Source organism: Mobula birostris, chromosome 1 (genome assembly GCF_030028105.1).
Source record: "Mobula birostris isolate sMobBir1 chromosome 1, sMobBir1.hap1, whole genome shotgun sequence".
Classification (NCBI taxonomy): Eukaryota; Metazoa; Chordata; class Chondrichthyes; order Myliobatiformes; family Myliobatidae; genus Mobula; species Mobula birostris.
The window spans coordinates 58,991,723-59,018,033 of record NC_092370.1 but is presented as its reverse complement, the minus strand read 5'-3'; the positions used below and the strand labels follow the sequence as shown (position 1 = coordinate 59,018,033).

Genomic DNA, 26,311 nt, shown 5'->3' with positions numbered 1-26,311 from the left:
ACCAACACCTTTGTTCCAAAATTTTCACATACATTAAATTCTTTCCTTAAATTTCATTTTAAAATACAGTATTTTGGTGTATTAACTCCTGTTAGGATTTACATTTGACTGTCTCCAGAACTGGTGCATAGTAGCTATAGAGAACAGTATCAACAAAATACATTGTAACTACTAAGCCAGGTTATCTCAACCAGGTACAGGACTTCTGCCACTTCAAAGGAGAAGGATTTTGGGTGGTACCAATTAAGTGGGCTGCATTGTATTGGATGTTTTTGAAATTGTATTCATCCAGAGAAGTGGAGTGTGTTTCATCACATTTCTCACCCATGCTTTGTACATGGTGGGAAGGTCTTGGTATTGGGAAATGTGCAATTGATCTTTGTGCAATCATTGTGAACATCTCTATTTTTTACCTTGTAGTAGACTATTGAACAAATGTTTGTGCTTTTCTGTTGGATAAATCGGATGTGAAACAAGTTATGACAGTATGCAGCTATAACATGTGTTGCTACTGAGTTTTAATTATTTTAAAATCGTTCTTATTTTCTTGTAATTTAGTCTAAACTATGCCGTTTACCTGCCTACCTGACAGTTCAGATGGTGAGGTTTTTCTACAAGGAAAAGGAGTCTGTAAATGCCAAAGTTCTAAAGGTTAGTAATTGTAATCTGTTGATAGACTGTAGCACATTTTGGAAGAGAATCTCTTCATTTGCTTCCCTGGATCCCCATTTCATTTCAATGATTGATGTCAGTTTTGCTTTTTAAGCTGTTCATTATTTTTGTTTGCAAAGCAGACACCTCTGTTTTGGAGACCTATTAAATTAAAATAGGCCAACAGGTCATTGTGAAACGCACTTGTACAATTTACTTATGTCTGTCCTATATTGAAAAGAAAACAAAAATACACCTTCTGTAGATTAACTTTGATAACAGGTATTTAAATGATTGCAGATGCTGCTGCTCTGAGAATACCAACCCTATTAATCTTTTTAAGAAGCATACTAAAGTTAACCTTGGAAGAAAGAGTTAAGACATGACTGTTGTAAACATTTTTCCCAAATGTTGTTTCCCTTTTTTCTTACATTGGAGTAAATTATTATTTAAATTTATTGGAATGATTGAAATGGAAGAAACTGATTTCCACTATGTGTGATTATTTGATAGCAAATTAAGCCATTTCAGTGCCACTGGCATTTGCTGTGTTCGGACTTAGCCTAGTACCAGAAATTACAATTACAGTGGATTCCTGTTAATTGGGTAGCTGCTTATTTGGGAGAATTCTTAAAGAACAAAAACAAATCGACAAAATAGCCAGGATTTCCTTTGTTTATTTGGGACACTATGCCTGGAGATTGTTGCCGAACAGATTTAAACTGTCCTCAAGAAGGGTCTCATCTCAAGACATCAACTGTTTACTCTTTTCCATAGATGCTGCCTGGCCTGCTGAATTCGTCCAGTATTTGGTGTATGTTGCTTTGGATTTTCTGCATCTGCAGATCACAGCACATGTTTTTAAGTTTTTAAATAGTGTCTGTTACATGTGTTTGTTTTAAAAAATCAGTGATTTTTGTCACTTGTTACTTCAAGTTAGGAACTATGGAGAATTTGAAGGTATCAACAGTCATCTTGAATGTTGCAATGAAAATGAAGATTTGGAGGGTGCAGTCGTCAATAGCATTCTATGAAGACAGTCTTATCTGAATTAGATTATCTGTGCTGATTTTGTTCATTTAGAGTTAGTCAAAAGTACAAGGCATTGTACACTGAATGAATTCCTCTTAACATTTAGGAATTATCACCGTTTTATGGTAGTGTATTGGTAGTGCTGTAATTTGTTCTGTATTTCATTTAAGTACGTATTTGTTACTCATTTAAACATCAGTGTCTTTTGTTTTTATTCCTTTACAACTATTTTCATTATATTTTGACTAATGGTGCAGCTGCTTAATTGGGCCAAAATGTACTGGTCTTGATGTGTCCCAATTTACTGGAATCCACTGTATAATCATACTCTACTCGCCATCCACAGGCTGTTTCCTCTGCTGTAACTATTTGTCCACTTTTCCTTTGAAGTTTATGCATTCATTGTGTCAAAGTTATGTGCTCTTTACTAAAAGTAACTACCAACATTTCTCCTCACTTATGACAGCAATTTTAGGTTGATGTTCATTGTCAATAGTCAGAAGAAATATATTTCCTGTTAATCTGATTTAAAAACTCCTCAAAATTGTAAAAATCCTGAGTTGCAAAATTCTTTTTTCCAGTATGGAAGTATTCCATTGTCTTTGACTTTTTTCTCAAATGCATTCAGTCTCTTCAGTCTAAAATTGAGATTTTCTGTTAAGTAATGCTGCATTCACTGCAATAACGCTGCTTAATATTTTTAAGAAATACGTCATTGGATGCAAGTTGCTTTGGACACTAGAAATGGTTGCAGAGGCTCTTGGGGCAGAATTCTTCTCTAGACAGTCTAAGTGGTAGTTTGTATTGGCAGTTTTTATTTCAGAACTTGGTTTTAAATTTCTCAACAGAAATCTTTGAAGGGGAAAGTATATTAACGTATCACTGTTTAGTTTTGCAACTGTATGTAGAAAATTTGTTGTGCAATTGTCCTCAGGATGTCAAGTTTCCTTTAATGCTGGATGTATACGAATTGTGCGTACCAGAGCTACAAGAAAAAATGGTTCCATATAGATTAAAATTCAAGGAACAAGAAGACCGAAAGGCTGATATGCAAACAAAGGTATCTTAATTCTCTTCTTGTAATGCTCTTGGTCAACATTGAGCAACTTTAGAATGGAACATGCCCATACTTTTTACTTTCTGTATCAATCAGTGGCTACTCTAATAATCTGAAAAATATGATCTTGAGATCGATGATTTTTTTCAATGCTATCACCATGCCTTGCTGAATAGATTTCTTAGCAAACCTACTTAGTAATAGTACTTTTACTCAGAGAAGATATTCTGTGCCTTATTCTGGGCAAAATTTGTTCCTGAAAGGAAATCCGCTGTATGATTATACATTACTTCTGTAATCTACTATATTGCTTTGATTCTTGTCTCTTTTACCACTTGATATTAAGAAGGAAATTAATCATGTGTTCTTCACTCTGAAGAGCTAGTACATTAGGACAATTTGAATTATAAGATTTCATATGGAGGACAAATTAGAATGTTGCTTTATTAAATCAGTTTGAACTCTAACAAATTGGTAATACTGGTTTATGTGGGATTGACCATGAATATTTTAGCATAAATTATTAAAACTTACTTTTGTTCTTCAAGCACAAATTATATCAACCTGATGGTGAACTTTGGAATACATCAAACAACGTTTTACTTAACTCGTAACAAATCAGCAATACATATTTTATTTACTTAAAGAATAATTCATAATCACTGAAGTTGATTTCATGCTTTCGTTACCTGTTCCTTTGTATTGTTAGATTGGAAGTAAAAATGGAAGTGGAGAGCCAAAAGAAGTCAAATATGAGCCATTTTATTTTCCTAATGGTAAGTGGGTAATTTGTATTTTGTTACTTTGTTTTAAACGTGAGGCTTTTCCATCATCTGCTGGTGAGTGTCATGTAAAGTGATTGATAATTACTGAAGTTGAAAGCATTTTTTTCCAACATGTTGTAGCTGCAGTGTAATGAAGCAAAAGATGTGCAGCAGCAACTTGCTAAAGGTCTTTGAGGGAAAATCCCACCCTCACTTTCTGTTGTAGTGATGAGCAGGAGATGACCATGACCACAACCAGTTGCAATGACAGCAAAGTTGTGTATCAAAATAAGTAATAGCTTATCCATAATGAAATGCGAGATTCAGGATCTGATGCACATGTAAATCCTTTTAACCAAATATGTTTGCATCATTTACTCTGACAAACATGACCCATAAATCTGTGCCAGTGGCATGAAAATTGTATTTGCCAGTCTCTATAAAAATTGTTCAGGCCACCTTCAGTAAGCAACATGCATCTAGGGTCAGTATGATTCGGGTCAACCAAAGAGGAAAACTGGAATGTTCCAATGATGAAACAATTATGGTGAATGCTGTGTAAGTACTGTCCCATGCAAAATTGTCATTTGCCAAGAAATAACAGACATTACACCGGCATAAAATTAAAGTGGAAGCATAATTACATATATATTTCATCTTTAACAAGCGGTTAATAGAAAAAGAAAAGAGAAAGGGCTTATTACAGTTGAACCAGTCTAGATGTGCACATAAACATTGGAGCTAGTTTCTGAGGTAGTTAGGTGAATTGCTTTATTCAGAACACCCACCCCATGCTGACACAACATTCCTAAGCTGAGCAAATGGCTCTTTATCTTAACAGAAACCACAATACTAGTCTATAAAGTTTAATTAACATAGCACACTGCACTTGCAGAAAAGCTGCTGAAATAAAATACCTAACAGTGGAGCAGGAGGAATACAATAAAACATGTTCTTTTGCAGGGCATTACACAAGTTTTAGTGTCAGACTCAGTAATGAGAGTGCTAAACCTCAGTGTGCCAGAGGACGCAGGTTCCCTTCTTATGCAACTTGTTATCTATCATGTTTGTGACAAATGAGTGGAATTTTAATTGTTTCAGCAGGTTTTTTAGATTAGATTGAGGACACGCAGTCCTCTTTTATTGTCATTTAGTAATGCATATATTAAGAAATGATACAATGTTCCTCCAGAATGATATCACAGTAACACAGGACAAACCAAGACTTAAAAAACTGACAAAAACCACATAATTATAACTTATAGTTACAACAGTGCAAGGCCATAATTTGATGAAGAACAGACCATGGGCATGGTAAAAAAAAAAGTCTCAAGGTCTCTCGGAAGTCCCATCATCTCACGCAAACGGTAGAAGGAAGAGAAACTGTCTTCCTGCCATGAACTCCCAGCGCTGCAAACTTGCCGATGCAGCACCCTGGAAGCACCCAACCACAGCCGACTCTTGAGTCTGTCCAAAAACTTCGAGCCTCCGACCAGCCCTCCAACACCGAGCACCATCTCTGCCGAGCACTTCAACCCCACCCCCGGCAGCAGGCAATAGGCAAAGCCGAGGATTTGGGGCCTTCCCCTCCGGAGATTCTCGATCGGACAGTAGCAACGGCAGCGAAGCAGGCATTTCAGAAGTTTCTCCAGGTGTTCCTCCGTGCTTCTCGCGTCTGTCTCCATCAAATCAGGATTGTGTACTTACAAATAAGATATCATTTGGGAGCGGCTGCGCGCTCTGCGTCGCGCCGCCATCTTCTGCTCCCCTCCTTGATGAGGTTGGCAAACTGTTGCTTTAAACAACATGTAAAACATATTGAATTGTGGATCATTCTGACTTATTTTGCTTCTTTCTACCCCTTATAATTTAGTATTTTCAATTGCTGCTCATAGTCCTGTGCCACCTTCATTGCTATTTGTGGGACTCGTAATGTGAAGATGACATTTTCTTACAGTCTATGGTTCTGGGGTCCTGAAAATTGCATGTTCTGCTTGAAATTTAACAGAATTTGGCAATATTTCTTAGTGTCCCAATACTGAAATTTTTAAGAATATCCATCTAGTGGTATCAAAATAAATTGACTACCACTGCCATTGAATGGTCCTTTGCCTTTTAATATAGAACATAGAGCAGTACACCACAGGAGCAAGCTCTTCAGCCCACAGTGTTGTGCGGAACTAACTAAACAAATCTCTTCTGCACACACAATGCCCATATCCTTTTCTATTCTTCACATTTATGTGCCTATTTAAAAGTCTTTTAAAAGCCTCTAATATTTCTGCCTCAACTCCACCGCAGGCAGCACATTCCAGCCACCCACCATTCTTTGTGTTTATATAAGAGAAAATTATCCCACATATTTCCTTTGAAGTCACCCCTTTTCACCTTAAATGCATGTCCTTTGGTATTAGATATCTCAACCCTTGGGAGAAGATATTATCTATCTACTCTTATAATCTCATAATCTTACAAACCTCTATCAGATCGCCTTCAGCCTGCACCATTCCAGAGAAAGCAATTCAGGTTTGTCCAACATCTCCAACACCTTTGAAGATGTAACAAAACTTGTAGATGAAGGTAGAGCAGTGGATGTACTGTACATGGATTTCAGTAAGGCATTTGATAAGGTTCCCTATGCCAGGCTCTTCCAGAAAATAGGCATGGGATTAAAGGAGACCTCACTTTGTGGATCCAGAATTGCCTTGTCCACGGAAGGCAAAGGATGGTTGTAGATGGTTTGTATTCTGCACGGAGGTCAGTGACCAGTGGTGTTCCACAGGGATCTGTTCTGAGACCCCTCTTCTTGGTGATTTTTATCATTGACCTGGATGAAGGAGGAGGAGGGTAGGTTAGTAAGTTTGCTGATGACACAAAGGTTGGGGGTGTTGTAGATAGTCTGGATGGTTATCAGAGGCTACAGCGGGACATTGATAGGATGCAGAACTGGGCTGAGAAGTGGCAGATGGACTTCAATCCGGATAAGTGTGAAGTGGTTCATTTTGGGAGGTCAAATTTGAAGACAGAATATTGTATTAATGGTAAAACTCTTGGCAGTGTGGAGGATCAGAGAGATCTTGGGGTCTGTGTCCACAGGACACTCAAAGCTGCTGCACGGGTTGACAGTGTGTTAAGGCATATGGTGTGTTGGCATTCATCAATCATGGAATTGAGTTCAAGAGTTATGAGGTAATGTTACAGCTATATAAGATTTTGGTCAGACCCCACTTGGAGAACTGTGTTCAGTTCTGGTCACCTCACTACAGGAAGGATGTGGATACTATAGAGAGAGTGCAGAAGAGAATTACAAGGATATTGCCTAGATCGGAGAGCGTGCCTTATGGAACAGGTTGAGTGAACTTAGCTTTTTCTCCTTGAAGCGACGGAAGTTGAGAGGTATAAAATGATGCGAGGCATTGATCATGTGAATAGTCAGAAGCTTTTTCCCAAGGCTGAAATGGCTAACACGAGGAGGCATGGAGCTGGAAAAAATGGAGGGCTATGCGGTAGGGTAATTCCAGGCAGTTTCTAGAGTAGGTTACATGGTCAGCACAACATTGTGGGCCGAAGGGACTGTAATGTGCTGTATGTTCTATCAAAAGGCAAGTAAATAAAATAAGGGAAAAGATGAAATATGAGCGCAAACTAGCCAATAATATAAAGCAAGAAATCAAAAGTTTTCTCAGTTTATGTAAAGAGTAAAGGGGAGCTGAAAGTTGATAATGGACCACTGGAAAATGATGCTGGTGAAACGGGGAAAAAAATGGCGGATGAACTCAATGAGTACTTTGCTCATTAGGTTAACTTACTGAGTCTTCAATGTAGAAGACACTAGCAGTGTGTCAGAGATCCATGAGTGTCAGGGAGCCGGAGTGAATGCCATTGCTATGACAAAGGAAAAAATGCTAGGCAAACTCAAAAGGTCTTAAGATGGATGAGTCACCTGGAGCAGATGGACTACATCCCAAAGTCCTGAGAGAGGTTGCTGCAGAGAATAATGGATGCATTGCTCATGATCTTTCAAGAAGCACTTGATTCTGGCATTGTCCTGGAAGACTAGAAGATTGCAAATGTCACTCCACTGTTGAAGAAAGGAACTTATAAGATGAGGTTTCGGGGTACTTGGAGGCTAATGATAAAATAAGTCAAAGTCAGCATGGTTTCTGTAAAGAGAGGTCTTGCTTGACAAATCTGTTAGAGTTCTTCGATGAAGTAACAAGCAAAGTGGACAAAGGAGAGGCAGTGGATGCCATTTACTTGGATTTTCAGAAGGCATTTGATAAGGTGCCAAATGTGAGGCTGCTAAACAAGATAAAACTTTATGGTGTTACAAGAAAGATACTGGCATGGATAGCAGAATGGCTGACAGGCAGGAGGCAGCAAGCGGGAATAAAGGGGAGCCTTTTCTGTTTGGCTGCCAGTGACTGGTGGTGTTCCTCAGGGGTCATTATTGGGACCGCAACTTTTCACATTGTTTGTCAATGATTGGATAACAGAATTGATGGCTTTGTGATGATACAAAGATAGGTGGAGGGGTATGTAGTGCTGAGAAAGCAATGTGATTGCAACAGGACTTAGACATATTGGAAGAATGGGCAAAAAAAGGGGCAAATGCAATACAGTGTTGGGAAATTTACGATAATGCATGTTGGTAAAAGGAACAATAGTGTGAAATATTAACTAAATGGGGAGACAGTGCAAACATAAGAGGTGCAGAGGAATTTAAGAGTCTTAGTGCAAGACTGGCCTCGAGTACAAGAAGGGCGAAACTGCACAGGGGCATGATGTAGACAGGACAGTGCACAGAGTTTAAAAAGGAAGGGGACTTCCAACGGCTGTCTTTTGGATCGGGACAAGCAGAGCGGCGTGGGAGCTGAATTCGGAAGGAAGGCAGTTTTTAAAAAAAAAACTTCGAGTGCAAGAAGGACAAGACTGTGCAGGCGTGTGACGTAGACAGGACAGCGCGGAGAGTCTAAGAAGGATCGGGTCCAGAATATTCTGAAGGGAGAGGGTGAGCAGCCAGCTGTCTTGGTACATGTTGGTACCAATGCCATAGATAAGAAAAGGGAGGAGGTCCTGAAGAGAGATTTCCGGGAGTTAGGAAGGAAGCTGAAAAGCAGGACCTCCAGGGTAGTAATCGCAGGATTGCTACCTGTGCCACGTGCTAGCGAGGGCAAGAATAGTAGGATCAGGCAGATTGAATGCGTGGCTGAGAGACTGGTGCAGGGGGCAGGGCTTCAGATTCTTGGATCATTGGGATCTCTTTTGGGGGAAATATGACCTGTTCAAAAAGGACGGGTTACACCTGAACCCCAAGGGGACCAATATCCTGGCGGGAAGTCAGGAACAGGAAGGGAGCAGTTACTCTACTGGGGGTGTTCTGTAGGCCCCCTTTAGCAGCAGAGATACAGAAGAGCAGATTGGGAGGCAGATTTTGGAAAGGTGCAAAAATAACAGGGTTGTTATCATGGGTGACTTTAACTTCCCTAATATTGATTGGCACCTGATTAGTTCAAAGGGTTTAGATGGGGCAGAGTTTGTTAAGTGTGCCCAGGACAGATTCCTGTCACAGTATGTGGACAGGCCGACCAGGGGGTATGCCATACTAGATCTAGTACTAGGTAATGAACCGGGTCAGGTCACAGATCTCTCAGTGGGTGAGCTTCTGGGGAACAGTGACCACCGCTCCCTGTCCTTTAGCATTATCATGGAAAAGGATAGAATCAGGACAGGAAAATTTTTAATTGGGGAAGGGCAAATTATGAGGCTATAAGGCTAGAACTTGCGGGTGTGAATTGGGATGATGTTTTTGCAGGGAGATGTACTATGGACATGTGGTTGATGTACTATGGACATGTGGTTGATGTTTAGAGATCTCTTGCAGGATGTTAGGGATAAATTTATCCCGGTAAGGAAGATAAAGAATGGTAGGGTGAAGGAACCACGGTTGACAAGTGAGCTGGAAAATCTAGTCAGGTGGAAGAAGGCAGCATACATGAGGTTTAGGAAGCAAGGATCAGATGGATCTATTGAGGAATATAGGGAAGCAAGAAAGGAGCTTAAGGGGCTGCGAAGAGCAAGAAGGGGGCATGAGAAGGCCTTGGCAAATAGGGTAAAGGAAAACCCCAAGCATTCTTCAATTATGTGAAGAAAAAAAGATGACAGGAGTGAAGATAGGACCAATTAGAGATAAAGGTGGGAAGATGTGCCTGGAGGCTGTGGAAGTGAGCGAGGTCCTCAATGAATACTTCTCTTCAGTATTCACCAATGAGAGGGAGCTGATGATGGTGAGGACAATATGAGTGAGGTTGATGTTCTGGAGCATGTCGATATCAAGGGAGAGGAGGTGTTGGAGGTGTTACAGTACATTAGGACAGATAAGTCCCCGGAGCCTGATGGAATATTCCTCAGGCTGCTCCACAAGGCGAGGAAAGAGATTGCTGAGCCTTTGGCTAGGATCTTTTTGTCCTCGTTGTCCACGGGAATGGTACCGGAGGATTGGAGGGAGGCAAATATTGTCCCCTTGTTCAAAAAAGGTAGTAGGGATAGTCCAGGTAATTATAGACCAGTGAGCCTTACGTCTGTGGTGGGAAAGCTGTTGGAAAAGATTCTTGGAGATAGGATCTCTGGGCATTTAGAGAATCATGGTTTGATCAGGGACAGTCAGCATGGCTTTGTGAAGGGCAGATCGTGTCTAACAAGCCTGATAGAGTTCTTTGAGGAGGTGACCAGTCATGTAGATGAGGGTAGTGCAGTGGATGTGGTCTGTATGGATTTTAGTAAGGCATTTGACAGTGTTCCTCACGGTGGGCTTATTCAGAAAGTCATAAGGCATGGGATCCAGGGAAGTTTGGCCAGGTGGATTCAGAATTGGCTTGCCTGCAGAAGGCAGAGGGTTGTGGTGGAGGGAGTACATTCAGATTGGAGGATTTTGACTAGTGGTGTCCCACAAGGATCTGTTCTGGGACCTCTACTTTTCGTGATTTTTATTAGCGACCTGGACGTGGGCGTAGAAGGGTGGGTTGGCAAGTTTGCAGAGGACACAAAGGTTGATGGTGTTGTAGATAGTGTCGAGGATTGTCAAAGATTGCAGAGAGACATTGATAGGATGCAGAAGTGGGCTGAGAAGTGGCAGATGGAGTTCAACCCGGAGAAGTGCGAGGTGGTACACTTTGGAAGGACAAACTCCAAGGCAGAGTACAAAGTAAATGGCAGGATACTTGGTGGTGTGGAGGAGCAGAGGGATCTGGGGGTACATGTCCACAGATCCCTGAAAGTGGCCTCACAGGTGGATAGGGTAGTTAAGAAAGCTTATGGGGTGTTAGCTTTCATAAGTCGAGGGATAGAGTTTAAGAATCGTGATGTAATGATGCAGCTCTATAAAACTCTGGTTAGGCCACACTTGGAGTATTCTGTCCAGTTCTGGTTGCCTCACTATAGGAAGGATGTGGAAGTATTGGAAAGGGTACAGAGGAGATTTACCAGAATTGCTGCTTGGTTTAGAGAGTATGCATTATGATCAGAGATTAAGGGAGCTAGGGCTTTACTCTTTGGAGAGAAGGAGGATGAGAGGAGACATGATAGAGGTGTACAAGATAATAAGAGGAATAGATAGAGTGGATAGCCAGTGCCTCTTCCCCAGGGCACCACTGCTCAATACAAGAGGACAAGGCTTTACGGTAAGGGGTGGGAAGTTCAAGGGAGATATTAGAGGAAGGTTTTTTACTCAGAGTGGTTGGTGCCTGAGTCAGTGGTGGAGGCAGATACACTGGTGAAGTTTAAGAGACTACTAGACAGGTATATGGAGGAATTTAAGGTGGGGGCTTATATGAGAGGCAGGGTTTGAGGGTCGGCACAACATTGTGGGCCGAAGGGCCTGTACTGTGCTGTACTATTCTATGTTCTATGAAGGTTTAATAGAGCTGTTAGGGAGGGTTTAAACTAATTTGGCAGGGGGATGGGAACCGGAATGACAGAGCAGAGGAGGGGGAAAACAGAAATAAATCTCAGATAGTCAGCAGTAAAGATGTCAGGAAACACAGGTGGGGGATGAGGCAAATTTGCAGCCATTGGGATGAGTTGCAGTGCAATCAAAGCAAAAAGTACCAAATACTGGACTTAAGGTGTTATGCATGCAGCATAAGGAATAAGGTGGATGATCTTGTCATACAGCTGCAGATTGGCAGGTATGATATTGTGGCCATCACTGAGACATGTCTAAAGGATGCATGTCTCTGGGAGCTGAACGTCCAAGGATACATGGTGTTTCGGAAGGGTAGGTAGAGGGGGAGGCGTGGCTTTATTTGTAAGAAATGATATTAAATCATTAGAAAGAGGTGACATAGGATCAGAAGGTTCAGAATCGTTATGGGTTGAGCTAAGAAATCGCAGGGGTAAAAGGACCCTGAAGGCAGTTATATACAGGCCCCCTAACAGCTGCCATGATGAGGACTACAAATCACAACAGGAAATAGAAAAGGCTTGTCAGAAGGGCAGTGTTATGATAATTGTGGGGGATTTTAACATGTGAGTGGATTGGGAAAATCAGGTTGGCACTGGATCTCAAGAGGGAGAATTTGTAGAATGTCTACGAGATGGCTTTTTAGAACAGCTTGTTGTTGAGCCCAGTAGGGGATTGGCTGTACTGGATTGGGTATTGTGTAATGAACCAGAGATGATTAGAGAGATTGTGAAGGAACCCTGAGGAGGCAGTGATCATAACATAATTGAGTTCACTGTGAAATTTGAGAAAGAGAAGCCGAAATCCGATGTGTCGATATTTCAGTGGAATAAAGGAAATTACAGTGGCATGAGAGAGGAACTGGCCAAAGTTGACTGGAAAGGGACACTAGCGGGAAGGACAGCAGAGCAGCAGTGGCTGAAGTTTATGTGAGAAGTGAGGAAGGTCCAAGACAGATATATTCCAAAAAAGAAGAAATTTTCTAATGGAAAAAGGATGCAACTGTGGTTGACAAGAGAAGTCAAAGCAAAGGAGAGGGCATACAAGGAAGCAAAAATTAGTGGGAAGACAGAGGATTGGGAAGCTTTTAAAAGCTTGCAAAAGGAAACTAAGAAGGTCATTAAGAGGGAAAAGATGCATTATGAAAGGAAGCTAGCAAATAATATCAAAGAGGATACTAAAAGCTTTTCCAAGTATATAAAGAGTAAAAGACTGGTGAGAGTAGATATAGGACCGATCAAAAATGATGCTGGAGAAATTGTAATGGGAGATAAGGAGATGGCAGAGGCACTGAATGAGTATTTTGCATCAGTCTTCACTGAGGAAGACAGCAGTATACCGGACACTCAAGGGTGTCAGGTAAGAGAAGTGTGTGCAGTCACAATTATGACAGAGAAAGTAGTCAGGAAGCTGAATAGTCTAAGGGTAGATAAATCTCCCGGACCAGATGGAATGCACCCTCGTGTTCTGAAGGAAGTAGCTGTGGAGATTACGGAGGCATTAGCAATGAGCTTTCAAAAGTCAATAGATTCTGGCATTGTTCCGGAGGACTGGAAGATTGCAAATGTCACTCCATTATTTAAGAATGGGGCAAGGAAGCAAAAAGGAAATTATAGACCTGTTAGCTTGACATCGGTGGTTGGGAAGTTGTTGGAGTCGATTGTCAAGGATGAGGTTACAGAGTACCGGGAAGCCTGTGACAAGATCGGCAGAACTCAGCATGGTTTCCTAAAAGGAAAATCCTGCCTGACAAAAATCTTGAAATTTTTTGAGGAAATTACAAGTAGGCTAGACAAGGGAGATGCAGTGGATGTTGTGTATTTGGATTTTCAGAAGGCCTTTGACAAGGTGCCGCACATGAGGCTGCTAAACAAGATAAGAGCCCATGGAATTATGGGAAAGTTACATATGTGGATAGAGCGTTGGCTGATTGGCAGGAAACAGAGAGTGGGAATAAAGGGATCCCATTCTGGTTGGCTGCCGGTTACCACTGGTGTTCCACAGGGATCCGTGTTGGGGCCGCTTCTTTTTACTTTGTACATCAACGATTTGGATTATGGAATAAATGGCTTTGTGGCTAAGTTTGCTGATGATACAAGGATAGGTGGAGGGGCCGGTAGTGCTGAGGAAACAGAGAGTCTGCAGAGAGACTTGGATAGATTGGGAGAATGGGCAAAGAAGTGGTAAATGAAATGCAATGTTGGAAAGTGTATGTTTATGCACTTTGGCAGAAGAAAGAAGTGGGCAGACTATTATTTAAATGGGGAGAGAATTCAAAGTTCTGAGATGCAATGGGACTTGGGAGTCCTCGTGCAGGATACCCTTAAGGTTAACCTCCAGGTTGAGTTGGTGGTGAAGAAGGCGAATGCAATGTTGGCATTCATTTCTAGAGGAATAGAGTATAGGAAAAGGGATGTGATGTTTAGGCTCTATAAGGCACTGGTAAGACCTCACTTGGAGTACTGTGTGCAGTTTTGGGCTCCTTATTTAAGAAAGGATGTGCTGATGTTATAGAGGTTCAGAGAAGATTCACTGCAGTGATTCTGGAAATGAGAGGGTTAACTTAAGAGGAACGTTTGACCGCTCTTGGACTGTACTCCTTGGAGTTTAGAAGAATGAGGGGGGGACCTCATAGAAACATTTCGAATGTTGGAGGGCATGGACAGAGTGGATATGGCAAAGTTGTTTCCCATGGTGGGGGAGTCTGGTACGAGAGGGCATGACTTAAGGATTGAAGGGCGCCCGTTCAGAACAGAGATGCAAAGACTTTTTTTTAGCCAATGGGTGGTGAATCTGTGGTATTTGTTGCCACAGGTGGCAGTGAAGGTGGTCAGTGGGTATTTTAAGACAGAGATTGATAGGTATCTGGGTAGCCAGGGCCATCAGAGGTTATGGTGAGAAGGCGGGGGAGTGGGACTAAATGGGAGAATGGATCAGCTCAATGAATGGCGGAACAGACTCGATGGGCCGAATGGCGGGCTTCTCCTTTGTCTTATGGTCTTAAGACTCCCAGAAGGTTAATTTACACGCAAACAACAGGAATTCTGCAGATGCTGGAAATTCAAGCAACACACATCAAAGTTGCTGGTGAACGCAGCAGGCCAGGCAGCATCTGTGGGGATAGGTGCAGTCGACGTTTCAGGCCGAGACCCTTCGTCAGGACTAGAGGGTCTCGGCCTGAAACGTCGACTGCACCTCTTCCTACAGATGTTGCCTGGCCTGCTGCGTTCACCAGCAACTTTGATGATGGAGGTTAATTTACAGATCAAGCCTGTGGTAAAGAAGGCAAATGCATTGTTTGGCATTTATTTCAAGGGGAATAGAATGTAAAAGCATGGAGATAATGCTGAGTCTTTATGTCGGGCTGCACTTGGAGTATTGTCAATAGTTTTGGGCCCATCTCCCAGAAAGGATATGTTGACATTGGAGAGAGTCCAGAAGAGGTTCACAAGGATTACTCTGGGAATGAAGGGGTGAACATACGAGGAGCGTTTAGCGGCTTTGGACCTATACTTACTGGAATTTAGAAGAATGCACGGGGATCTCATTGAAACCAACTGAATTTTGAAAGGACTAGATGGGATTGATGTGGAGAGGATGTTTCCCATGGGTGGGGGTATCGAGAACTGAGGACACTCCCTCAAAATTGATGGGTGGCCTTTTAGAACAGAGGTAAGGAAGAATTTTTTTTTAGCCAGAGAGTAGTGAATCTGTGGAATGCTCTGCAGTGGAGGCAGAAGTTGATCGTTTCCTGATCAGTCAGGGCACCAAAGGATATGATGAGGAGGCAATTGTATGAGGTTGAGTAAGATCTGGGATCAGTCATGATGGAATAGTGGAGTAGACTCAATGGGCTGAATAGCCAAATTCTGCTCTTGTGTCTTATGGTCATATCTCGTTATAGCACATGCTCTCTAATCCAGGCAACATCTTGGTAAATTTCTGCACCCTCTCTAAAACATCGACATCCTTCCTTATAATGGGGCGACTAGAACTGTATGCAATATTCCAGATGTGGTCTAACTAGAGTTCTTATAAGCTGCAACATAACTTCCTGATGTTTGAACGCAATGCCTCAACTAAAATAAGCAAGCTTACCATTTAACTTCTTAACCACCTATCAACCTGTGTAGCCACTTTCAGGGATCTTAAACTTGGACTCCAAGATCCCTCTGCTCATCAACACTGTTAAGGATTTTGCCATGACCGATGTATTGTCTCTTCATGTTTGACTTACCGAGGTACAACACTTCATATTTGGCTGGGTTAAACTGCATCTGCCACTTCTCTGCCCATATCTGCAACAGATCTGTGTCCAGCTGTTTTCTTTGCCAGACATCTATGGTATCCGCATATATATCACAAGCAGCAGAGGTCCCAATACAGATCCCTGTGGAACACCATGAATCACAGACCTTCAGCTCGAATGTCCCTTTGACCACTACCCTCTGTCTTCAATGGATAAGCCAGTTTTGAATCTCAACAGCCAATTCATAATGGATCCCATGCACATTAATTTTCTTGATAAGCCTCCTATGGGGGTCTTTGTCAAACATCTTACTGAAATCCATATAAACAACGTTCACAGCTATACCTTCGTCAATCACTCATATCATCTCATCAGAAACCTCAATCAAGTTAGTAAGACATAATTTGCCTCGCACAAATCCATGCTGGCTCTTCCTAATTATGCCATGGTTTTCCAAATGCTCATAAATCCTATCTTAAAGAATTCTCTCCAGTAACCTCCTTACCATTGGCATGAGACTCACTGGCCTGCAGTTTCCGGGATAATGCCCGGTTCCATTCTTGAATAATGGAACAACATTAATACTCACCAGTCCACCGAGACCTTGCCTGTGACCAGCGAGGACACAGAGATATTTGTTAAGTCCCCAGCAATCACTTCTCTCAATAACCTGGGATATATCTCATTAGGCCCTGGGACTTAGCTACCTTAATGCTCTTTACAAGACCCAACACTACCTCCTCCTTTAGCTCAATACATTCAGCACTGATCTCCTTATCCTCCATGTCCTCCTTCGTTAGCACTGATGTAATATACTTAATAAGGACACGTGGCCAAGTGGTTAAGGCATTGGACTAGTGACCTGAAGGTCATGAGTTCAAGCCCCAGCCAAGGCAAATACGGGACAGTTGGCAACCCTATGTTCAAGTTCAACATTGCGTGACGGAATGAGGAAGAGTGCAGCTGACTCATATCATTGCCTCACAGCCTGGTAGCACATGCTTTGCGGCCCGGTGGTTGGGGACCACTGGTGTAATGGACAAGTGTCTCAACATGTTACCTTCTCAAAGGTGTTTCTATAAATGTTTACATAACAAATTTGCACTCTAGATGTTGCTACTAAAGCATTATTCATGAATGATAGGCATTTGTGTTTAGGGACTGTAAATTTGCAACATTTATGTGACATCTAATCTGTTGGCCACAATGTTGTGAGGTACTTCAAATTACAAGCACATTGTTGTTTTAGAACTAAAACTGCAAATAAATGCCAATACCAGAGGGCATTGTTTAAGCTGAGTAGAGGAAAGTTCGGGGGAGATATCAGAGGTACATTAATTTTTGTACAGTGTGAATTGGATGCCTGGAACACACTATTGGAATGGTATTAGAGACTGATACAATAGAGGCGTTTAAAAGACTTAGATAGGCATATGGATGTAAGGAAAACAAATGCTTTTGACTGTTTAGGGAGGAAGGATTAGATTGATCATGGAGTAGGTTTATATTGGTTGCCACAACATCATCGACCGAAGGACTCATACTGTGCTGTCTTGTTTGATGATCCATGTTTGACTGTGATTCTGAACTCAAATAATGTAGCCTACGTCAACTCTCTATTTGTGAATTTGTTTTCACCGCCTTTTTGGACGGTAGATTCAACTTGCTAACTTACTGCACTGAAGAATTTTTTCTCTTCACTGGATCTGTTGCTTAGCCATTCCTCCATCTACCTTTCAGCCTTTCTGCTGGTAAAAGCAGCTTCTCTCCATTTACTATTTAAAGAAAACCAGACTTAGATCTTTGTACCTAAATCTTTTGTCATGCTGCTTTGTTTGAAAGAGGCAACACCTCTCCAGTCTCTTGTATATTCTAGTAAGTGTCTCTCCAAAGTGTTGTGCCTGGAATGAGAGTCAGTATGTCAGCAGAGATCCATCCAGCATCTTGAACTGTGAAAGCAATATCTGTGCTTCTATTTTTTTGTTGTTCTTTTTAAACCTAAGAATTCGCTGGACTTTTTAGAAAGCTTTGGTACTTACTAAGAACATAAATAGGAGTCGAGCCTGCTCTGCCATTCAATAAAATGATGGCTCAGTTCACCAATCTTCCTTTTACCTCATACACCTTAATTCCTCTACTAGATAAAAAATCTATCTAACTTTGTCTTAAATACATTTAGTGAGTTAGCCTCTACTGCTTCTTGGGCAGAGAATTCCACAGTTTCACCACTCTTTAGGGAAAAGCAGTTCCTCCTAATCTCCATCGTAAAGCTACTCTCCCAAATCGTGAGGCTATGTTCCTTAGTTCTAGTTTCATCTGCCAGTAGAGCAACTTATCTATCCCTTTTCATAATTTTGCATGTTTCTATATGTTCCCTTCTCATTCTTCTGAATCCCATCAAGTATTGTCTCAGGCAGTTACTTGTCAGCTTTTCAAGCTTTGGATTCGTGAAACCTGACGTGTCTGTTCCTGCACCTCAGAAAGCATCACAGTTCTGATCTCTAGACATAAAGGGTTTTATTTTCATGGAGGGAATACAAAACAGGTCACTGGATTGATTCTTGAAATATAAATGTGGTAAGCAGTGAAAACGCATGGTTATAGACTACAAGGACAGCGCATAAATCAGTGAAAGCAGAGGGTTACGTTCAGAGATCGGTGAGTAAGAAAGATGGAATTTTCAGATTCCCAAGTAGAGCCATGGAATTTAAACTAATTTGGCAGGGTGATGGGAACCAGGGTGATGGGGCTGAAGGTGGGGTGGTTGGTTTACAAACAGAGGAAATGTGTAGTGAGACTGCTAGCAAGGATAGGCTGATGCTAGGGCAGATTTGCAGTCAACAGGATGAGTTGCAATGTGGAAGGGGGGCCAAAGTTGAAAAGGGTGATGATTGCATTATATTTGAATGCACACTGTATACAGAATAAAGTAGATGAACGTAGCACATTTAGAGATTGGCAGGTATGGCATTGTGGACTGAGTCATGGCTGAAAAACAATTATAGCTGGAGCTTAACATCCAAGGATACACATTGTATCAAAAGGACTGGCAGGTAGGCAATGTGGATGGGCTTTGGTTTAAAAAAAATGAAATCAAATCCTTAGAAAGAAGTGACATAGGATCAGACGATGTAGAGTCCTTATGCGAGGGTGAAAAGACCCTGATGGGAGTTATATACAGGCCTCTGAACAGTTGCCAGGATATGGACTATAATTTATAACAGGAGATGGAAAAGGCATGTCAAAAGAGCAATGTTACGATTCCATTATGCAGATAGATTGAGAAACTCAGGTTGGTGCTGGATCCCCAGGTGAGAATTTGTAGAATGCCTATGAGAAGGCTTTTTAGAGCAGCTTGTTGTTGAGCAGTTAGGGGATCCGCTATTTTAGATAGGCTGTTGTGCAATGAACTGGAATTGATTAGAGAGCTTAAGGGGCAGTAATCATAATAAGATATAATTCACCCTGCTGAGGACTCACGATTACAGTGGAGTAAAGGGAATTGCAGAGGCATGAGAGAGGAGTTGGCTTAAGTTGATTGGAAGGGGACACTAGCAGGGATGATGGCAGAGCAGCAATGGCTGGAATTTCTAGATACAGTTTGGAAGGGGCAGGATACATATGTAATGCCCTGGTTCATATTTTTACTGTTATGCAGTATATATTTCATTTTGTACTGTTCATTATTTCATTTTAACAGTTCTGCGAGAGCTACTTGTTTTCAGCTTGTGTTTGGGTTATTGTTGAAGATAGCAGATGAGAAGAAATGTTTGCTATCCAATTAGGGTGGTTGAATTGAAAGGAAGGTTTCTGGTGAAGGACACTAAGGTTGGGTTTGGGAGGGGTTTTTTGTTCGAGAAGGGATGGAGAAGGAAGACGCTGGGGAGAACCAGTCGTAGCATACGTTCTGGTGGGAGACAAGTTTGTTCGAGATGGATTGTGAGTGACGTTCAGAGGGTGGTGTGTGCTTTCATGTTGACTAAGGGCCCAGTGCATGAGTGACAGAGAAGTTCAAGATGAGCTCCAACTTGTACACATTTGACTGTTTAATTAGAATGGGTCCTTTTTGTTATTCATTAACCCTTTAGTTAAGATTCATAAACATAATTCCTTTAATCATATGCAGTGTACCGCCTGTTATTTTGAGGCATTAATTTGCAACAGGGTAGCAAATGACACAGCATCCACACAAGCCGGGGTATGGGTTGGGATCAAGCGCGCCTCAATCTCAGGAGTTTGGTAGGGCCGTAGGTTATCTTCCCTAGACTAGCGCAGCCATGGAAACTAGGGTGTTTCACATGTATGCCAGGGAAGGAGTATTCTAATGGCAGGATGACATAACTGTGGCTGACGAAGTTAAAGCCAACATAAAATCCAAAAGAGAGGGCATATAGTAGAGCAAAACTTAGTGGGAAGTTAAAGGATTGGGAAGGTTTTAAAAACTTACAAAAGGCAACAAGAAGTCATAAAGATAGAAAAAGATGGAATACGAAGGTAAGCTAGCCAATAATACCAATACCAAGTGAATGATTCTGGGAATGAAGGGATTACCATATGAGGACTGATTGATGGCTTTGGGACTCTACCAGCATTCATAAGAATGAGGAGGGAATCTCATTGAAACCTATCGAATGTCGAAAGGCCTTGACAGAGTGGATGTGGAGTATATCCTATGGTGGTAGAGCCCAGGACCAAATGGCACAGCCTCGGAATAAAAGCATGTCCATTTAGAATGGCGATGAGGAGGGATTTCTTTAGTTGGAGAATGGTGAATCTGTGGAATTGATTGCCACAGATGGCTGTGGAACCCAAGTCATTGGGTAGATTTAAGGCAGAGATTGTTAGATTATTGATTAGTCATTGCATGAAAGTCAGGAGATTGGGGCTGAGAGGGAAATGGATCAGCCATGATGAAATAGCAGAGCAGAATTGATGGGCCAAATGGCCTAATTCTGTATCTATATCTTGTGGTCTCACTGAATTTATATTGAGTGTTTACAAAACATTGGTGAGATTGTAACTGGATTGTTGTGTCCAATTCTCTTTACTGCACTTCAGGAGGAAAGTTCCAAATGAAGGTACAGTAAAGATTCACTGGAAAGTTCCAAAGATGAGAAATTCTGACTGTATTGTTAGAATTAAGATTGTAGAGCGGTGTTTAGGGTGTAAAGGTTAATGGGAGATCATTATGCAGTTGAAGAATTCTATTTTATATTCTAGTCATTTATTTTCTGCTTACCCAAATTGTGTAGGTGTATAAATTATTTTTCACATTTAAGAAATTGTGGAGTAGTATGTGCTGCACTTGATCAATTGGGGGAAATCGTAAGTTTGTTCAAATATGACTGTTCCACCATTCAGTAAAATCATGGCTAATTTTTCATCACTTCAGCACCACTTTCTTAAACTGATTTTCTAAACATCAACTCTCTTAATGATGGTAAGATTCCATGCTATGATTATTGAATTTTGCTGTTGCATCATTAGATATGGGGCACCATCGGGTCCTCTCCAGGTCAAGTGGGCAACCTGTTCACTCATGGCAATAATGCACTGTGGGATGATATCATGGCACAGGCTGAGAACTGATTATTGAACTATCAGCAAAGAGGTGGAATAGGTAATTCATTGTTGAGTTGGCAGGGTGTGACTAGTGGGTTATTGCAGAAATCAGTACTTGTGCTCCAAATTTTCAAAATACATTTTGGTTAAGAGGACCAAATGTCATATTTTCAAGTTTGCTACTGATACCAAAGGATGCATTAGAAATACTAGAACTGTTTTCCTCGGAGATGGCTGAGGGAAAATATTGAAGTGTCCAGACAAAGCAGATGGCAGGAGGCTGTTCCTTTTCTGGAGGAACGTGCTGGTCCTCAACTCCTCTGGAAAAAGGAACAGCCTCCTACAATCTGCTTTGTCTGGGCACCTCAATATTTTATACGTTTCTGTTAAATCTTCCCTCAGTGAGAAGAGAGCATGTTTTGGGTGGTGGGGGTCACTGATGATGGATGTTGCATTCCTGCAGCAACATTTCCGGTAGATATGCTCAATGGTGAGGAGGGCTTTACTTGTTATGGACAGGGCTGTATCCACTACTTTTTGTAGGATTTTCAGTTCAAGGGCATTGGAGTTTGCATAGCAGGTTGTGATGCAGCCAGTCAATATATCTATAAAAGTTTCTAAAAGTTTTAGATGTCAAGCTGAATCTTTGCAAACTCCTTAGGAAGCAGAGGCACTGCCGTGCTTTCTTCGCAATTGCACTGAACGTGCTGGGCCTAGGACAGGTCCTCCAAAATAATAACACTGAGGAATTTAAAGTTGCTGACCCTCTCCACCTCTGCTCCTGCAGTGAGGACTGGCTCATGAACTCTGGTCATGGACTTCTGAAGTTAATAATCAGCTCCTTGGTCTTACTGACATGAATAAGAAGTTGTTATGGCACCACTCAGCCAGATTTCCAATCACCCCCCTGTATGCTGATTCTTTAAAGGCATCCGTTAGTCATGCGAGACCATGGATCTGCGCCTGGAAAGTCTTCACTCTCCAGGGCGCAGGCCTGGGCAAGGTTGTATGGAAGACCAGCATTTGCCATGCTGCAAGTCTCCCCTCTCCACGCCACCAATGTTGTCCAAGGGAAGGGCATCAGGACCCATACAGCTTGGCACCAGTGTCGTCGCAGAGCAATGTGTGATTAAGTGCCTTGCTCAAGGACACAACACGTTCCCTTGGCTGGGGCTCGAACTCACGACCTTCAGGTCGCTAGTCCAATGCCTTAACCACTTGGCCACGTGCCCACGTGCTGATTCTTTCCCACTTTTCATTTGGCATACAACAATGGTGTCATCAGCAAACTTGAATATGACATTGGAGTTCTGCATAGCCACACAGTCATAAGTGTAAACCAAGTTGAGCTGGGGTCTAAGCACATAGTCTTATGGTTCATCTATGTGAGTTTGTATTGGTTCCTCTGTGATTTGATGGTCAAAGCTACGATAGAAGGCATTGAGCTCATTTGGAAGTGAAGCCCTGTTATCACCTATGTTTCTTGATTTAGCTTTCTAAGAGGTGATAGTATTTGAGCCATGCCCCAACTATCGAGCATCCTTGATTCAAGTTAGTCCAGAATTGCCACTTCGCCCGTGAGATGGCTTTCTGGAAATTGTACCTGGACCTTTTGTAATTCTGATCTCCATTCAAATCTGCAACCAGGTGTTGAGTTAGTTTTTTACTGGTATTTCTCAAACCTGGTTTGAATTGAACAGAAGTGCTAAGTTAATGCCTGTTCTCTGCTTGTTATCTTTTCCAAAAACTGAATGTAGTTAAGATCAGTAATATAATCATGCATAATATGATCCTGCATAAGAAAAAAATAGTATAGGAATTTAAATTGTTTTAAGAACATTGTAATTTTGTTTTGTTCTAACAGATTTGGGCTCAAATAATAGTGGATACTATGAACTAATGGCAGTACTAACACATCAAGGCAGATCAAGTTCTTCTGGTCACTACGTAGCTTGGGTTAGAAGAAAATCAGGTAATTCTTCCTCTTTTTGTATTAACTAGTTATTAGGCTTTCCTTTTTAGTATCAATTGGAGAAATTCAATATTGCTAATATTTCAGACTAAGTGTAGCCCTTGATAGCCTTTGCTTAGTTTTATTGTTTTTATATCTGTATGTATATTCAATTTTGTAGGTATAAGTTGTAATTGTTGCACATTTTGCCTGTTATAACTGTGTTCTGTGCTGAAAGATGCTTTAAAGTAAATTTAGACATCAGGCAGCAAGAACAGCATGTTAATCGATATTGCAACAATATTTATATCATGTGTTCCTAAATGTTAAGATTTCCAGTTCTCATTTGTATTGATTTGTTTTCAGATGAGTGGATTAAATTTGATGACGATAAAGTCAGCGTAGTGGCACCCGAAGATATTCTAAAGTTGTCTGGTGGTGGTGACTGGCACATAGCCTATGTTCTACTGTATGGGCCCCGTAGACTAGAAGTAATTGAAGATGAAGCCCCACAGTGAAATCCGAGTTGAGCACAACTACATTCATTTTCCTTCTCCTGCATGGCTACTACTGTTGTGCAATGCCTTCATTCTCTGTGGCTTACCTTAATTGGAAATAAGACTGCAAAGGGAAGGTGTTGTCTTAACTGTGACCCTGGTATTGCTTAACATCACCTACCAAACCTTACAAGACAAATCAGGTATTAGTTGAAAAAGACCTGTGGATTTGATCTGTTCTTAATTCTGATACTTCTCTATGTGGAATAATAAAAGTATGTGATCCATAAATCTTGGGTTTATTCCTCCAAACTTCAAGTTTTTAGTCAAATGTGGTTATTGATGAGTTGATGTGATATTGCAAAAAAAAATAATGTTCCATTTGAATGGGGTTTCTCTTAAATGTGCAGTTAAAATTAAAAGTACAATGTAAACTTTGCACTGTAAATTTTACATTGTAAATTAGCTTTATTAAAAGTTGCAGTTTTTCTAATCATTTTGTTGTTGTTCCAACCAAAGCTAGTAGTTTGCCTAAAACCACATATTATTTTATAAATTCACGAACCTTATGATTTGCTAAAACTTTAAAGATTAAAAATAACTTATTTGTTCTTTGAACTTGTTTGTGATTCATCACCCAATAATAGATTAAAATCCCCCATGCCTAAATTTCTGAAGTTTTGTGGGGATTAAGCTTTTCAATGCAAAGGATGAGTAATATGGCAATAGGCTTGGGTCCTGTCTTGAATAATAGCAGCCTGGGTAAAGAACTTAATTAGGTTGCCTGTTCACTGCAATGGTTGGCACCTGATCTGTTTTTCTGTCAGCTTTGTTTTCCCTCTAAATTTCAAATTAAATTTAGCTTTTTAAACAATGCAAAGAATACCACACCTATGTGGTAATAAAAAAATGTTTGAGAGTACTGCAGGGACTACAGAGCTTTCTGTTCTAATGAGTTGTCCAAAATGTGGTTAGAATCAGTGGAGCGTCCACCTGAAACCATTCAAGAGCAAATCAAAATTAATGAATGTAGAATGGTGGCTACTTTGCCCTTGCCATCTCTCTCTTATTGAAATGAATATTCATTGTCTTCCTCAGATTACAAATGCACACATTAGCTTGCTGAAACAAAGAATGGGGAGACAAAGCTTTGTGAATAAAGAGTTATGGCAACTACCATGATCGTGGGCACAAACTTGCACGGTGCACTGCTGCTAATCCTGCGCCTTTACACACTAACCAAGTTGAAGCCCTGTGAATCATGAAGGCTCAAAGTAAATTTATCATCAAAATACGTACGTCACCATGTACAACTCTGTGGTTCATTTTCTTGCGGTCATACTCAAATCCATAGAATAATAACCATAATAGGATCCGTGGAAGACCACAGCAACTTGAGTGTTCAACCAGTGTGCAAAAGACCGCAAAATGTGCAAATACAAAAAGAAATAAATTATAATAATAAATAAGCAATAAATATCAAGAATATGAGATGAAGAATCCTTGAAAGTGAGTCCATTAGTTATGGCTACTTTTCAATGTTGGGGCGAGTGAAGTTATCGATGTTGCTCAAAACTGCAGAATGTAGAAATCTGAAATAATAACAATGTTGAAAGTATTTAGCAGATCAGAACATCTACAGAGGAAAAGTTACTGTTTTTATTTTGATTAATGAAATAAAAATGATAACTTTGTACTTGTTGGTACTCTCTTTGTTGTTTGCCAGTTTAATTTCTCCATTGAGAAATCTGTTAAAGCACTCAAAAGTGATGTCCATTAGCTGATGTTACTGCTCAGAAGAATGTGTCATACTTGGAAATCTTGGACTATGCCTTTTTAATGTTAGCTCAACTCTTAGGAATTTTTTTATCTATGCAAAATAGTTACTTCCAATTCCATGTTCATTAATTTGAGCTGGCTTTATGTTCAGAGGTTTCATCAAATGCTTTCAGAAATATTCATTTTGATTGAATAGATCTTCAGCCATTTGAAAACTCTGCAGGATCAGCAAGAGCTGCATTCTTTGGGGTTCAATGACTTATCTATGGTACATTCCACAATAGCAAAAGTGATATTATCCATAGGTAACTGTAAGCATGGTACTCTATAATCCAATAGTGGATGCATTTAAGTACTTAATTAGTTCTAAAATCCTATTTTTTTTTTTAACTGATGACGCTTTCCAGAAGCAAAGGTAATGGAACTACAATATTAAACATTACTAAACAAATCAGAAATAAAAATTATTTGATTTCTAAGTACTATAGGTAGCTCTCATTATCAAAGTTTAACTGATGCCAAGTAATAAATATTGGCACTTAAATATAGATGCTAATGTAATATTTTGTATGTTGGTCCCTTGCAACTGATAATATAGAATTGTGTTCCTACTTTTTTTTCTAATAAGCAGTCCCTAGGGTCAAGATTGACTTCCAGTCCAGTCCTAAGGTGACTGAAGTTCTAAAGTAGTGAAGCTAGTGTGGGACCCACAGACTCTGAAGAAGTTAGGATAGGCAGTCAGGTGGACAGTTTGAGAGGTGATTTGTTCTGGATGAATGGTCTTGAGGTCCATTTAAGGATTGCCTTCT

General features: G+C 40.8%; 1 protein-coding gene across 3 annotated transcripts in view; it reads left to right on the top strand.

The window, feature by feature from the left end:
* The window catches only part of usp14 (ubiquitin specific peptidase 14 (tRNA-guanine transglycosylase)), a 62,840-nt gene extending 37,522 nt beyond the window's left edge, over window positions 1–25,318 (top strand). For all 3 annotated transcript variants that reach the window (XM_072255716.1, XM_072255706.1, XM_072255722.1), the window contains 5 exons: window positions 559–651; window positions 2,618–2,743; window positions 3,450–3,516; window positions 23,140–23,247; window positions 23,593–25,318. In XM_072255716.1, the coding sequence (XP_072111817.1) occupies window positions 559–651; window positions 2,618–2,743; window positions 3,450–3,516; window positions 23,140–23,247; window positions 23,593–23,744 (546 nt within the window). In that variant the 3' untranslated portion in view covers window positions 23,745–25,318. The remainder of the gene's footprint in view (window positions 1–558; window positions 652–2,617; window positions 2,744–3,449; window positions 3,517–23,139; window positions 23,248–23,592) is intronic.
* Window positions 25,319–26,311: the final 993 nt, after the last annotated feature.